Consider the following 15,871-nt stretch of genomic DNA (forward strand, 5'->3'; position numbering starts at 1 on the left):
AGAATTTTTGCCTGACCGGTCTCAGCCAGCTGGCGTACTCTCTCTCACCCACTATGGAGTAGAACAAAAAGACGAAAATAACTTCTTGATTGGGTTAGTTGACCGTTGAAATGGATTCTAGTCTCCAGCCCCCCAGCGACTATTAAATTTTTTTCAATAAAAAAAAAAGACACATTTCGTCCGCTTTACCCAGCCGCTCAATTCCCAGCGCTATGGAGCCGGGTTGCCCACTCTTGCTCCGAAGCGACCTTTCTCCCCCTGACTTATTGGCCGTATTATCCCCCGTGCATATTTCAGGTACTTTTGACCGAACAGATGAGTACATAGACCGTGTCCAGACCTCGGGATTTGAGAAAAATGCAGACCCCGCGACCCAACAATCTGGATGTTCTGTGCAATAATGCGTTGTGACAGCGGGTAGCCTTTCCGTATCCGGACTTCCGGGTTTATGCCCTGTCCATTCATTTCCCTGCAGTAGTTTACATACTCGGTTACTCCGTGGTGAAGACGGGGGATCTCCGGAATTATGGATAAGTGACAGGGGGGTACGGTACTTTTGTTAGCGGGAAAAAGCAAAGAAAAAAAACATATATTGTTCGGATATAGATCTTGAACCGGACCATTTAGAGAACTAACTAGTCTGGTCAAATCATAAACTAATTCGTATCTTTCAAAAATATCAAATACGACCAAATATCATTCCCCTTCAAACCTTCAAGTCCACAACCCCATCAGACGGAGTACACCGATCTATACTACAACAGGAAGCTGTCTGACTGAACTCAAAGCCTTAGAAATCGAGATGTCAGCGGCTATGGGTGATTTCTCCAGGCCAATACCCATTACCCGATTCCCTACATTGCGTCCTATTCGCCCCACTATACAGTATCGTGTATTGTCTGACTTCACGGCTTTTTAAGTACTCCGCTCTTGTGGAAAACAATCCTTCCAACAAAAACTAATCAGTACAACGTTGCATGGAAAACGGAGTACCAAATGCTTGGTAATTGTCCCGCTGTCAAATAAATGCACCATTCTCAACTGGGTCCAGTCTATATATAAAAAAAACAATAAAAAAGGCTCGGACCGTCCAAACGGAGCCACACGGGCTGTGTTTCCCACTTATCCACCCTTCATAAAGTCATTTACAACGCTAAATACTCCAAGGTTAGAACTGTATCTCCATTTCATATGTGGTACGATGTAAGTCCTCTTCGGCCGAAATCGCTCCTCTATCTGAAATGCGTCCACGGAAAGAGTTCCGGTTTGTGCTCATCCTCTGTGGCGTTTGGGCAACCCACATCAATTTGACAGTAAATGTTAGCCCGGGGAATAAGGCGGGATGAATTTGGAATCATTGAAATGGGTGTCAGATAGAAGATAGAAGGCAAAATGTAGACATGATGCACGATTTAGACGAGGCAATTGCACATGCATGTCTCCACATTATCGCATGACGTAGGAACATTAATGTGGACTAGACTAAGCCCCGCGTGGGCTATGGATAAACGCCGTTAGGATTTATGGAAGGGGTTTGCTGCATCGTTCTTTTGTTTTGGGTGGAAATCATGTCCGATGTAGAATGACGTGTATTATCCCCGGGTAACGGAAACTGGGCGCGATACAGTCTATTTTTGTGGCGAAGTGGAAATTCCTAGTTTATGTCCCTGTTTGGCATTGCCGCCGAGTTTTATCTCCTGACAGCTGCGGACGCGTAAAGTACTATCTTACTCACATGTGTACGTCAAGCCATGCGTCCGTATGTTTACAATGTAGTAGGTAGTAGTTATACGATATGCACATCCACCCCTGGGCGTTTTGGGAATGTATACATCATCTGGATCCGTGTTGGGTGTGCATGCGCAGGGATGTGTAACCCATAAATCTGGAAAGATGGGTGCTGGTGGTTTAGTTCCGGTGCAAAATTCTGGAGCTGACCCCGGTTAGAGAAATGGGTTCGTTCGATGTGCAGAAGTTAATGCGATCCCATGGATGTGTATGTTACGTATGTTCTGTCTTGGGTAGAACCCCGACATATAAAAATAAAGCATATAATCAGGATGGATCGAGTTTGAGACAGTATGGATAATGTGGGAGATAAAATCAGTGGTGGTAAACGGGGGATATAATAAAGGGTTGTGTTGGTCGACTTTAATGTGTGTGTTCCAAGCTCAAGCCGCTCCTTCAACACTTTCTGGTGTGTGTTCAAGCGCCATAGCTGCCAGTTTCTCTTCAATGCTCCTGAGAACCTCAGGGCTTGTTTCTGGTTTGACCTTTTTAGGTCTGCATAGAAAAGAAATGAATGTTAGCTGAAAATCCCAAATCACATATGTCGTAGAGTTGATATCACACGTACGGAATTCGTTTAGTTTCATCACACTTCTCCTGACCACAATTCGAACAAGTATTCGCATTACCCTGGAACCAAGTCTCACAGACATGACAAACATAATGGACTCTGCGACGAGGTTTCTTGAATGTGCGCTCGGGTTTAGGTTTTGGCGGATCAGCATCTCCCGCATAGCCATCAGGATATTTATCAAGTTTAGCCGGGTCCCGTGGGCATATCTTGCAACGCACATGGCTGCAGCTCGGGCATTCCTTGGAGCCGGGGGTAAAGAGCGAGGCGCAGAAGTGGCAATAACGGTGAACACGCTGGCGCGCCGGCCGACGGACGAAATCCCGGCCACCGGTGGGGGACGGCATCTTCAATGAAATTTCCTTGGTGGTGCTGAGCTTGAGGTGCGAGGTCCTGGGGAATAGGCGGGGTTGGTGGACGTAGGTCTCTGGGAGCTTGGGCTTGCGGGCTGATGGTTCGCCGTCCTTGTCGCGGGCGGCTGGGTGTCGGGGGCACTTTGTGCAGCGGGTGTGCTGGCAGTTAATGCATACTTTCTCTGCACCGAAAGTTGTCTCGCAGCGATGGCAGGTACGGCGTACTCGCATGCGGATTGGCTTCGTTACACGGGTTACCTGGAAGTCCGGGGGTGTCTTCCAGTCGCTGGTGTCGACGGTCAGGCCGTATTTGGCTAAGAGGGCGCGCGCCTTTTCATGTTGGGTCGTGCTGTAGTTGGTGATCATGACTGGGCCTGGCTGGCTGAGCTCTTGAACTGGTGCTGGGTTTGGCACTGGAGCTGGAGCTGGTTCCGGTGTTGATGTTACAGGTGGTGATGTTGCCTCTGGTGCACTATATCTAGGCAATGCTAGTTAGTATATAGGGCTGAAGTTGAAGAATGCTGTATATCATACGTAGTTTCGGTTGGGGCAGCTACCCCAGGAGTTATAGATTGTCGCTTGGACATTGACCTAGGACGAAGGACGGTCTTCATACGCTTAAGGTATTTAGCGAAGCCCTCCGGCTTGTCTTCGGAATGACCATCTTGAGCCATTATTCAACCGAACTAGAATGTAATGACAATTGCTTTGCTGATACCCAGAGTGTCGGGATTCATTCCACGCAAAATATGACCAGTGTGAATGATATCAAAGTGGACCGGAGGTGGGATTTCCGTGCAGAAGTTGACAGGAGGGAAAAGTAGGGACAACCCAATTATTATAGAGAATCAAATCAGGAATCAGACTATAATACCGAAAAGAGGTATTGTATAACAAATGTATAAAAAAAAGCCCAAAGCTCAGACGTGGGGATTCCGATACAGTGGTCCTGTGGATTCGGATGGATTGGGATACCATTGAATATTTCAATTTTATTTTATTTTACTTTAAAAAACTGTTTTTGTGTTTTTATTTTAGATTTTTATTCATTTTTGTAGACTATAAAAGTGCTATTTCTCCGGGAATAATGGAGAAATACATAAGGACAAGTATTTCTCCATACTAACCATTATAGGGAGGTACTAAGTATCAAGTATTGATCGTATGATATCTGGGTAAAAAGCCCTGGTAACTCTGACATCTCCTATTTAGTCTCTGATGTGCATCCCCACTCTTTCTCCTCCAACCCGGTGACACCATGAAAAGAAAAGAAAAGAAAATGGCTTTGACCTCAAAACTCTCTGTGGCTTCAGGAGATTTTCTCCATAACAACTCATATCCGAGAATAGCGTGCCATTTAACTGGCCCCTGGCGCACATCGGACATGGGGCCCCCTGTTTCTTGGCACGTCATTGGTTCGTCTGGCCTCCCGTCCTGAACTACCTTTACACTACCTTCACGGGGCAACGTTTATGTTTCGTCATGCTCAGTACAAAGGTAACAAAGTAAACAAAGTACGAAGTACTTTGTACTTAGTTAGTACATTTATGTAGTGCTCCATCCCCGGCGGTTGACCGAGGACGTGGCATACAATAAAGCCTACAGTCCACAAGTGGGCCGGGGGCACCGGGGAGAGTGACACCTGGCTCCAGGTCTCCCCACGGCAGCACCCGCCATCCCGGCTGCCTTTCCACAAACAGCTAACTTATTGGTCTATCAGTGGGAGCGGATCGGGGAGAAAATGGTTGAGGGGCACATGAGTGATGAGCGTGTCTTTAATTTCTTCGAGGTTATTGCAGTCGATCAGGAGCATTGGGGAGTTCCTTTGAAACCGGGATTTGAATTGCTGTGGATATGCCGAATTCGTTTGTGGATAGAGTTTGATCTTTTCATGGCGTTTGTCTACTCTAGTAACTTGTACGATGTACAGAGTACATCGTACAACATGGATAAAAGGATTGTCACTGGATGTTACTGGGTTGGAGATAAGTGTTCATATGCACTCGGTATAATTCATAATTTTTATTGATAGGGTATCTTTTCTTTTCCGTTTGTACAGTAGTGTACTTTATAGTGCTGACTAGAGTATTGATACCTGGGATTGAAGAAGTCCATGCAGAATCCAGAAGGCTATGCAATCAATTTAGTACAACATACTGAAGGTGGCAAAAGAAAGAATTTTTGACACACGGGCATCTCTCCGACCATTGGATCAGAAGAGGGCATGCATGATGCATGACACGGGAATCCCAAAGCGCAAAGTACAAAAGTATAAACACGAGCAGTTCGTCTGACGATTCACGATTTACTCCGCAAGTGATGAAATCCATCAAATAACAAGAAAAGCAAAATGCTGACAGTACTTCGTACTCCATAATGGAAGCGACTTCGACCCGAGGATATGCACTACTGCAGTAGCAAACGTAACTCAACCGTTGATCCATCCCATTTTTGAATTTTGTCCCTCACTGGGCATTAAGCCAATTGTCCTTAGCCTTGTCGGGTTTGAACCCCTGCACATGAAAGTGGGCTTAAAACGGCTTTCTCGAGCTGGGAAACCCGGGATAATGTTCTATACAATCTAGAGCCAGCCCCTGGGGAATAGGAAAACAAAAAACAGCAAACGGAAATGAATTTCCCTGGCCAAAGTGGGTCTAGTGGGACGGGTGAGAGTGGAGTAAATTTGGCGGTCGGATCGCTAGTCCCAGGGCTGTGGTGCTGCCCAGGTGTGTATAGTAAGTTGTATCCATGGTACTGGCTTGGCCTTCCAAGGTTGAAAGATATCAGAGATTTGAAATATCAGGCCCTCTGTTTTTTATTATTTTTAAATCTGCTAATCTAGTACTCAGTAGATACATGTACTTGGATACAATCACACATCGTGTCTGGAACATACTCATTGAGTGTACTTGAGTATCCCAGGGGACCTTCTGCATGCAGTAAGCATGAATGATCCGTCCCATGCCCATGTACACGGAAGTATAGACCTATATTGTACTATTGTACTTTGATACACAGAATGGAACAATACATAAATACTATGTATCCTGAGCACTGTAATTTGTAATCGTGCCCTCTCATCCGCCCCGAAGAGTACTCTACACTTCATGTATACTAATGATGCTCTAAAACATTATATTATTCCAACCTGTTTAGATATACTTTCGCCTCTCTTTACACAGACTCCAGGTCTCTGTCCCAACTATCGTGCATGATTACTTGACCCGACGCAATGGCCCCGGGGTAAAGCCACACGCGGATAACACGCCCGCTTTGCCACCGCCATTCCAGATCGCACAAATTGTTGTTTTCTCACCTTTGTACTCCGAACTTCCTGTGGGTACTACAAAATATATGAACTATATTGATATTAGTATCACTATACGGTGTAAAAATTGTAAAAATTTGATGGAATTATCGGAATGGAAAGCAATTCGAGAAGTACATGGTAGTAGCAATGTATCTACAAACTGTATAGGATTTTTCCAAGCTTGCCCTTTCGTGTGTAGTAAGCAACGCCTCGACGAGTATCAGTCCCATGAATTTATAGCCGACTTGTATAACACAGGCCCCAAACCAACCGATCAACTTCCGACTAAAGAAGAAAATCAGAGTTTATCGAACGGTGGAGAGTAAGAACATCTCGCAGTGGGCGATCACATTTACAGAGGGACCAATCAACCACTCCGATGCATGTTGCATGTCCACTTTAACCAACACATCGCAACAAAACAGGAATAAACCGCCAATTGTATCAACCAGAAGACCCGGAATCTTCTTCACGGCCACATACATGACGGGACTAGTGAAGTCATATGAGCGTATGAACTACCATCTACGAAGATGATCATCGGCCCCCAAAATTCTTGTGAAATTACAAGGCTTTTTGTGCTGGCTAGCTGGGTTGATTCCTTGATGAGCACTGGGTCTAGTTGCATCGATCAGCCTGGCTTTTCATCCGTGGCTGGCGGCGATCGATGGCTTAGCTGGAGAGATGCAGGGCACGCCCCTCTGGCTAGAAGAACCGGCCATTCGTGAATGATGGACGGCAATGGTAAGAAAAAAAAATCTATTCTAAGCGTTTTGTCATCCAGCCCTTAGCCATACAATGCTAGCTAATTGACTGCAACGTAGGCCCACTGAGCCTAGGTGAGCACCGGCCTCCCCGAACGATGGGCCTTGGCCACTCGCTTCAGACAGGTTTTGAGAGTACACAAACTCGTGAGATCTACCACTAGCTCGAGTATATGAACTGCACCGTTGAAAATCATCTGGTTGATAGATCACAAATTCCGTTCTAGAGACCATGCTCTTGTGTGATCGACGCCAGCTTGAGATCCCGGGAATTTGGCTAGTCTAGGCAGCCAAGTGCATGTCAGATTTCGAATTCCAGAAGTACATTCGACACCCACAGAAGTGTCTGTGTGTGCATGGGCGGCATTTACAAGCCAATAGGATCCAGCCAATCCGCAAAACCCGAAAAAAAAAAAAACGCCCTCTATACAAATCCCACGCCTTGGGTATATGCTCATCAATCCACTGACAGACATGCTCTCTAATAGAGAGATGTATTCACTAGCCTAGGCGGTTTAATCCGACCCGGTCAGCTTGGACTTGATGTTGACGATATCTTCATCGGCCTCCACCTCAATCACCCGGTTGACTTGGGCACTGGTGCGCATCAGTTCCACTGCATTTGCGTACGACATGCGTTGCATCGGGTTGCAGTTTTCCGGGAGCCAGTAGAGGAGAACATAGGGGACTGAGGGACGTCCGTCTTTCTGTGAGTGCATATCTCATTTAGTACGTGTGTCATACGACGGAGACCAAGTCTGCATTATTGATAGACAACTTACGGTGGTCATGGGGTGACTGAGGAGGATGAATCGTGGCGAGGACTCAGGAAGATCATCGGCCAGATCTTCCATGTTGGAATAGATTGTATCGTCTTGTGGCCGGATCTCCTGAGACTTTGCATCAATGATATCTATCACGCACCACCTGTCAGCTTGAGACGCAGAAATAATGTTGATATGGCTTGGTTGGCACTGTGTACGTGCTATATAACCAAGCTTCTGTCAAAACGCATGGGAGACTTGGGAAAGCGCAGATTTAGGGGCCCATACAGATGATAGCTTGCGCATCCTTGGCTCTCGATGTGCCCAGACGGAACTTGCGCAGCTTCTCCTTGGTCTCGGGAGAGAACGAATATAGTCGTGAATCAGACTACCATAGCTCAGCAGTCAGCACTTGATGGGGGAACCTCGCGAGCAGTTCGTATGGCCTATGCCAATCAACCTAGTGCGGGGAGACATCTCACCATTTTGGACGTCAACTGTGGGATACGCAGAGAAGTCAAGTAAACGAAAGCCCTGAGCCTAGTGCTAATAATGCACTGAATAAAGATGGTACTTGGTATCTCCGACCTGAAAAATGGAGAAGGCTGTAGGAATGTGAGGCCAGACGATGGAAATGCGGGCGGAGTTTCCCTGTTCCCCCACTTCACTTCCTCCGCGCTTTGAACTACCCAGACACCAAATTACTCCTCCACCTATATCCCTATGTTCAACCGACTGAATCTACTGACGCGACACTTATCACGCCCACTCAGTCCCTATCGTCCCACCAGCCCCTCCTTCTCGACCCCGTCCCTGTCCCCTCGCTCAGGTCCCTCCGCGATGACATCAGCCGCGCATACGAAGCCCATCCACACGGCAGCATGCCTCATTATTGGCGATGAGGTTCTCGGTGGAAAGGTAATTTGAAATATTCCCAGGGTCCATCATGGAAAGAACAAGGATTCTGACGTTACTCCAACCCACCCCTAGACCATCGACACGAACTCGCCGTACCTAGCCAAGTTCTGCTTCTCGCTCGGTATCGAACTGAAGCGAGTCGAGGTTATCCCCGATGATGAAGAGGATATAATAGAAGCCGTACGACGAATGAGTTCCCGCTACGACTTCGTCGTCACCAGCGGCGGCATCGGGCCCACGTGCGTTACAACCCCGTCCCTAGTTTCTCCACGTCTTAAGAGTAACGCATGCACACCAGCAACGCGGGCGCTTCATAGAAAAAACCCACAGCTAACACATATATCATTTACAGACACGATGATATCACATACTCCGCAATCGCCAAGGCATTCGACCTAAAGCTGGAACTCCACCAGCAGGCCTTCGAGCGCATGAAGCGCCTCTCCAAGCCTCACCCCATGCAACTCAACTTCGACTGGGATACACCCTCACCAGGCCTGACTGCCAAGCTGCGCATGGTCGAGCTTCCCTTCGACCCGAAGCTCTCGCCCGAGTCACAGGCTGTGTTTGTCGCCGACGACCTGTGGGTGCCGATCGCAGTGGTGAACGGCAACGTGCACATCCTGCCCGGCGTGCCGAGGCTCTTTGAGCGCTTGCTCCTAAGCTTGAAGCCATCTCTCATTCCCCGTTTGAGCGACCCGGAAGGCAAGGGGACATTCCGCTTGATGATCAGCACGCCGTTGCCCGAGAGTGCGGTGGCGCCGTACCTGACCGAGCTGGCGGCCAAGGTTGAGCCTCGGGGGATCAAGGTCGGCAGCTATCCTCGTTGGGGTAAAAAGCGCAATACTGTTACTTTGGTCGGGGCGGACAAAGCTTACATGGAGTCGTTGGTCAGTGAGGTTGAGGAGAATGTTCAGGGCAAGCGGGTTGCTAAGGAGGATGAGTTGGATCCCCCGTCCGACTCGGAGCATGTCTACAGCCAGTAGTTTGTTTATCGCATAGGTGGGAGTGAACTGCCACGCTTGAAATACCGGCAGCATATAGAGCATACCCATTCCACATGCATATTTCAGCTAGTTTGAGTGTCAAACATGTTAATATAAACGAGGCTAGATTACCACACGAAGCTATGAGCGAGATTTCCCGCATTAAGAACAGCCGATGATCTAGTAGCTGCCATAGTAGGTCTATAATCAGGGAGCATTTGTCAACATTGATGATATTGAAGCAGTAGCCGTAGGGATCAGAACGAATAGATTGCACCATCGGGGATAGATGGGCATATATCTTCATACGCAGAGCACTCGATCATAGATAAAACAACCAATATACCAGGACAAGCATACTCAAGAACAAGGGTAAACGCCGCAATGATGGAACTCAAGGAATCCACCTTGCCCTGAAAGAACATATATTGACAGCCGTATTGTCTCGTGGGAGCAACACGGATAATGATAATAGGAGGCGATAGATAACAAACACCAGGGATCTTTCGCAAAGACTTGAACAATAAAAAGACAATAATAAAAAAAAGGGACTAAAACAAAGGCGCAATCGGACAACAAAAGGGGAATCAAAATGTTTCGTGAGACGAGGTTGGGCGTCAAGGTCGGCAGTCATCAAGAATGCGAGTTGAAAGAACCCACAAACATCCGTAACGCAAACGACAATGCCACTTCTTCTTTGGTATTTTTTTCTGGTTTGGTTGTTTTCTGTTTCTCGAGCTTGCAATCTTTCGTGTTTGCAGTCTCCATATTTTCCCATTTGTGATCTGAGTGGCGGGGGGTTGCAGATTAAGGCCATTCAAAGATTAAAACAAGATATCCAACTTTTCCAAGGGGTGCACCACTCGGACATATAAATCCACTCCCGTAAACTCTCCCTGGCCTGTGCTGCGTATTTCGGATTTCGGGGTTGTTTCGAGATAAGGGCATCGCAGCGATTCGGATCATTTTGGTATGTTGGTATGTTGGTGTGTTTTTTTTACATGATGACGCACTTCGCGCAGCAGCCGGCGCTCTCGCCCGGCTCGGTCACGTCCATCTTGCCCTCTGGTGCGCGGGCGCCGAACGCGCCGGAGCCGGACGGGTACGAGGACATTTCCTTGTTGTAGCGACGGATCTCGCGGACGAGGTCGTAGAAGGCGTTCTCGACGTTGATGCGGGACTTGGCGGATGTTTCGATGAACTTGCAGCCGAACTGGCGGGCGAGCGCTTCGCCCTCTGTACGCGGTGAATTGTTAGCGGAATTGGGGAATTGGATTTAGGCTTCGAGGAAAGAGCTCAAGTGGAGAGAGGGAGAGTTCAGGGGAGGTTGGATGTAGATGGGAACATATGATGAAAACGTACCTTGCTCGGAGACCACACGCTCCTTCTCCAAATCACACTTGTTGGCGACGACAATGATGGGGAAGTAATCCTTGTCCTTGACGCGCAGGATTTGCTGTTGGAAGGTCATGATTTCTTCGAAGGATTGGCGCGATGTAATGGAGTAGATGAGCAGGAATCCCTCGCCGGTTCGCATGTATTGTTCTCGCATAGCCGAGTATTCCTCCTGGCCTGCTGTATCCAGGACGTCCAACAAAGCGACTTCATCATCGATCACACACTGCTTGCGGTAGGAATCTGTAGGCGGAAGAAGATTCTGAATCAGCTTTGTTGCTCAATGGGGGTCCGACACCCCTGGGAAAACGCGACACGATCCGCGCGGCTGATGAAACGGGGGGTGCTTTCGAAGTGCTCACCTTCAATTGTAGGATCGTACTCGTCCACGAAGTGACTCTGAATCAGCTGGATGGTCAAGCAGGACTTTCCGACGCCACCACCACCGACAACCACCAGCTTGTATTCTCGTAGGAACTGGTAAATACGGGGTTAGCCATTGGGAATGTTCAGAACAGGTCAAGAGGACATTGGGTAAATCTCACCTTTGAGGCCATTATGAGGTAGGTTCAAATCGAGAAAATGAAACGGAAAAAGAGATATTAAATCAGAAAGGAATCGCCGAACAATTTAAAGCGAAATCCCAAGTCCTGTTTTTTTAAAAAAAAAACAAAGGGAGAATTAGGGGGAGAGAGTTCGGGAGGTTGGAACTGGCGGGAAGAAATAAATGGAGAAAACCACGGAGCTTCCAAGGTTCTTCTTTTCTTCCTTTTCGTGGAGAATCCTATTTAGTTCAAATCTTAAGTTCTGGGGTAAACAAAAGATTTAAAATATAAACAAGATCTTGTTTCTTTTCTAAAGAAAACAGAAAAAGTAGAAGGGAAAGAAGGGGCAAAGGGAAATTCAGGAGATAGTGGGGAGAAAACTGATGATTGGGCCAGAAAAAGGGGACATGCGCGCCATTGAATGGTGCTAGATTGCTTTTATATTTACTTTCCCTTTTTTAGTTCATTTTTTGGGAAGTTTCTGTGCTTCATTTTGATTTTATTACTTGCTTTCTTATATATATTGGAGCCTGATCTATATAACAGTTTTGTCGTTCTGTTACTTCCCTAAACCGACTTCTCCTTTCGAGCCAATTCGGTGCTAATATATATGACTTTGGTACGCTACTAAATCATATCTCTACCAGGAAATTGATTGGCTTAAGCCACGGCCCAATTAAGAAACGTGCAATTAACAGCAATATATGGCGGAGATTATCCTATACCTTCTCCTTTTACTTGCAATCCACACTAAGTCGGCAATTACCGCCTCTATAGGTTGTATATTGTCTATCGATTACAAAATATGTACCATTATACAGCAGCCAGTTCGTCCCTCCAGAGTGGATCTGCCGTTCCGGTGGAGATGGGTCCCTCTTTGGCGCTTTTAGGGCATTGGCCTCCAATGTCCACCTATGTTGTGCAATAGTGCAATTGTACAATAGGTTAAGTTCAAAAATAACAAACCCTCACCCAGATAGCAATTCAAATGATGTTGGGCATCAAACAACATGGTTTCCATCGACACCGCATATCCATAACTTTCTTATACGCCTGGATGGCTTGCAGTAGACGCCCGCCTTGCATAATTGCATCATCCCGCCGCAACACAATCACCTCTGTCACTTTTGGTGATTGGATACATCGGAAAAAATCCTATTCCTGTCAACGTCCCGCTCTTGGAACCCCATAATATACAAATCATCGGAGTGTTTGATGCCGATCAACTGATTTTTCACCACGATCACCATTGCCCTACCAAGATCCAAGTTACGCCGTTTTTTATCTTTATTTTTTTTGACAGATGCAGACGTTGCCGATCAGGAATTAATCCGTATCATCTCCCACACTAACGAAGCTGGCGGCTGCTTATGAACTGGTTATATGAGCTCTGACAGGCGCAAACCCCGCGACTTGGGACTTGGATCCGACCCCGCAGGATGTGGGCAGGGTCACATCTGGGCGTTGGATCACCTCGAGGTGGATAACCGTTTATAACACGCTTCACCTACCATATTTTCACCCTTGACCTCTGTGTCGAAGTATTAAAGATAAGAAAAACCTTGGAAGAAACTTGCACGGTTTTGTGTTCTGTCCACGGTTCTGCCCCGGGCGCGATGCCTGTCTTGACTTAGCCATTCTGATACTTTCCTTTCCCATGGATGAGCGGAACTCAATTTCATGGCTGTGCGCGTCCTAGGTATGCGTTATCGACTCGAACAGATGTCTCAAGGGAATCTTGGAAGGAGCCGAGATCAAATTCTGAGGTTACTTATTTCCAAGGTTAGTTGGTCGATATTTCAACTTCGGCATTGTATTCCATAGATTATTCTTAGAAGGTGTGATGTGATAATCAGCACGGAGTAAGGCTGCATCCGTTGGATTTGCAATGTGGGCTGATCCTGATATGATCTGTCAAACGGACGCACGGTCTGTGATTAATCATGGCTCTGGTGACCATGCATCTGTCAGCATCCGGCAAGTAGTAGGAGGGACTGTGTTTCGAGGCAGCGCTTATAAGGAACTACGATGGAATGATAACGAGAAGACCGATAATGAGCCGCACAAAACAATGTGATGGGAAAGTCTATTGGTAGCCATTGTTCAATATCTACTGACAAATCTACTTGCCAAGTCACACAAAAGTGATACATAATAAAATTACTCCCTAGAACCAACAGAATCCTAGGCTTACATAGTGTGGAAGGATCGACAATACAAATCTGTTATGCCAACGGCCTAGTGCAATTTGAAATTGAGAGGCGTGGAGAACAATTGATGTAGAGTGCTTATGTGCTGATCTCAACCAGATGGATAAATCCGAACTCGGAAGTGTAGATAGCGTAGGAGATAAAAAAGAGCCGGACAGATACCCCGACCTCAATTGTCAGCTAAAGAAAAACACCGAATCACACTTGACTTGACCTGGGACCTAAGCCATCACGAATCGCGCTCGATGTGCAACAGGCTATGGGGGTACAAGTTCCTGGGCACATGAGCAGAAGCAATTAACACAACGTGTCCAATCTGTCGGAGATTTAAGTCCCTGACTCTGAAGAAACTACCGTGATGATTTGTGTCCATTGCGAAGATAAAATGGGCGCTACCCAACTCGTGCCCACCCAACGCCCAAGCAGATTAAGCAAACTGCCAACAAGCCCAAGGTTAAAGATCCCGAGCATCGGCCAATCATCTCCAAATGTCTCTTGCAGATCTCAAAGTTGGCGGACTGTATGTCATTCTCCAGGCCCGTCAGGAACCACCCGAGCCCAATGAGTTCTACTGGGGTCTGTATCTCCACTCGGACTCCGTTGGAGGGATGGCATACCACGTCGTAGACACGGGATCTGGGTTGAGACCTGAGCATGAGTATACTAGTGGAATCTTCAACACTCCACTTCTTACGGGCCTATTCCGAATCGCCGATATCACTCGTCCCCTGCATCCATTTGTCGATAGGGTAATAAGGTCCTACGACAGCAGTCTCAACTGTCCTGGAAGAAGCAGCAATAGCAAGTTCTGGGTTTTGAATGTCCTTGCTCTACTGATCCAGCCTACGCCCACCGGATGGCTTCCAGTGAATTGTCATAACTTGCCCATCCTAGAGCAGGAAATCCGCGATTGGGGTAATCGAATGTCCCAAGGGCGATGTATTTATCAAAGACCCAAGCCAATTGGATCTTCGACGATTTGTGGGTTGCCAGAGTGGAAGACACAGCGTGAGTTATTCATTTATTCATTTATCTCAAGCATTTCAGTATAGGAGGAAAATCGATTGACACAAGCCATGGAATAAATAGCCGAACACCCAATCTATTCAACCAAATGATCTAATCATTCGAGTATGATCTCTCGTGTCAAGCGTCAATTGATCGGTGTATTATTGTGTGTTTGCAAATGAAATTGCATATTCTACCTGTCAATTCTTCCTAATCTGGCTTACTCAATTCCAAATCTAAAGCATACCAGCCTTAGCCACAGTAGACCGCTTGTCATCAAGTGCCACAACTGCCTCTGCCATAATCGCCCCCGGCGGCTCAAGTCCAGTCCAAAGTAGAAACTGGTCGAATGCCTGCGCTAGTAGTACCTCCACACCCGTAACTGTGTCCCACCCTTGATTCTGCTGTGCTGCCGTCAAAAGCGGCGTTTGCCTCGGCTTGTATGCCATATCGACACACAAACCTCGATCGCCAAACAACGAGGAGAACTGAGTCTCTGTAGTAGTCTCTGCGGGTACAGTGCCGATGATGACTTCCGGCTTCTCTGGAAGTTCTTGGAGACTTGGGACAACCTTAATCTCAAATACGGATTTGAAATCGTCTCTGACTTTCTCCGCGGTGGCCAAGGTTCGGTTGAAGAGGTAGATCCGTTTTACTCCAGCCTTGTGTAAAGCATAGAGTGCGGCTCTTGATGCGCCCCCGGCCCCGATGACCAGTCCGGTGTTGGGTTGGTGTTGTGTTTTTGTTGAGTGTGCAGTCACAATACTGTACAGGCCAGACCAATCTGTGTTGTCGCCGGTGATTATACGCTTGTTTCCATTGTCTTTCACAATGAGAGTGTTGATTGCGCCAATTAATCGCGCAGTCTCGGTTTGCTCGTTGCAAAATTTGTGAACTTGGAGCTTGTGTGGCATTGTGACACTCGCTCCGCCAAAATGATCACTGGCGATCAATCCAGCGGCTCCATCAATGCTGTCGGACTCGTGAATTGTGTACGTAAAGGGGAGGTCATAGTGTAGGAAGCCTGCGTTGTGGATAGTAGGTGAAACGCTGAACGATATCCCTTTGCCGAAGATGTGGAAATTCTTTGCCATGATGGCTTGAAGTACTTGATATAGAGAATTGAGCTGATTTACCCTCTGCATTATAAACCCTTGGAAATACATAGATGTCGAACTATGTGTCGCATCGGCTATGAATTTAATCGATTGTGGAGCCCACTGCCGTCATCACGGATGGTCTACATCCGCATAAATGTC

The 15,871-nt window shown here is 47.1% G+C and overlaps 6 protein-coding genes across 6 annotated transcripts; 2 read left to right on the forward strand and 4 right to left on the reverse strand.

The window, feature by feature from the left end:
• Positions 1-2,171: 2,171 nt before the first annotated feature.
• On the reverse strand, positions 2,172-3,386 carry N7487_007907 (uncharacterized protein; the record flags this gene model as incomplete). The annotated part of the gene is made up of 3 exons (XM_056875637.1): positions 2,172-2,283; positions 2,357-3,184; positions 3,247-3,386. 3 exons carry the CDS (start codon positions 3,384-3,386, stop codon positions 2,172-2,174), a joined length of 1,080 nt encoding a protein of 359 aa, XP_056727825.1.
• Positions 3,387-7,274: 3,888 nt separating this feature from the next.
• Positions 7,275-8,035, reverse strand: N7487_007908 (GMF family protein; the record flags this gene model as incomplete). The annotated part of the gene is made up of 4 exons (XM_056875638.1): positions 7,275-7,493; positions 7,569-7,699; positions 7,839-7,938; positions 8,033-8,035. 4 exons carry the CDS (start codon positions 8,033-8,035, stop codon positions 7,302-7,304), a joined length of 426 nt encoding a protein of 141 aa, XP_056727826.1. The 3' UTR covers positions 7,275-7,301.
• Positions 8,036-8,273: 238 nt separating this feature from the next.
• N7487_007909 (flavin adenine dinucleotide pyrophosphatase) lies at positions 8,274-9,454 on the forward strand (the record flags this gene model as incomplete). The annotated part of the gene is made up of 3 exons (XM_056875639.1): positions 8,274-8,468; positions 8,541-8,707; positions 8,821-9,454. The coding sequence occupies 3 exons, from the start codon at positions 8,274-8,276 to the stop codon at positions 9,452-9,454; spliced, it is 996 nt and encodes a 331-aa protein (XP_056727827.1).
• Positions 9,455-10,451: 997 nt separating this feature from the next.
• Positions 10,452-11,406, reverse strand: N7487_007910 (Ras family protein; the record flags this gene model as incomplete). The annotated part of the gene is made up of 4 exons (XM_056875640.1): positions 10,452-10,690; positions 10,817-11,092; positions 11,212-11,326; positions 11,395-11,406. 4 exons carry the CDS (start codon positions 11,404-11,406, stop codon positions 10,452-10,454), a joined length of 642 nt encoding a protein of 213 aa, XP_056727828.1.
• A 2,686-nt stretch (positions 11,407-14,092) lies between these two features.
• N7487_007911 (uncharacterized protein) lies at positions 14,093-14,722 on the forward strand (the record flags this gene model as incomplete). Its single annotated transcript, XM_056875641.1, has 2 exons — positions 14,093-14,612; positions 14,694-14,722. The coding sequence occupies 2 exons, from the start codon at positions 14,093-14,095 to the stop codon at positions 14,720-14,722; spliced, it is 549 nt and encodes a 182-aa protein (XP_056727829.1).
• Positions 14,723-14,848: 126 nt separating this feature from the next.
• On the reverse strand, positions 14,849-15,706 carry N7487_007912 (shikimate dehydrogenase family protein; the record flags this gene model as incomplete). Its single annotated transcript, XM_056875642.1, has 1 exon — positions 14,849-15,706. The coding sequence occupies one exon, from the start codon at positions 15,704-15,706 to the stop codon at positions 14,849-14,851; it is 858 nt and encodes a 285-aa protein (XP_056727830.1).
• Positions 15,707-15,871: the final 165 nt, after the last annotated feature.

Source organism: Penicillium crustosum (assembly GCF_028827405.1).
Source record: "Penicillium crustosum strain IBT 35664 chromosome Unknown utg000003l_segment0_segment0, whole genome shotgun sequence".
NCBI classification, from domain to species: domain Eukaryota; kingdom Fungi; phylum Ascomycota; class Eurotiomycetes; order Eurotiales; family Aspergillaceae; genus Penicillium; species Penicillium crustosum.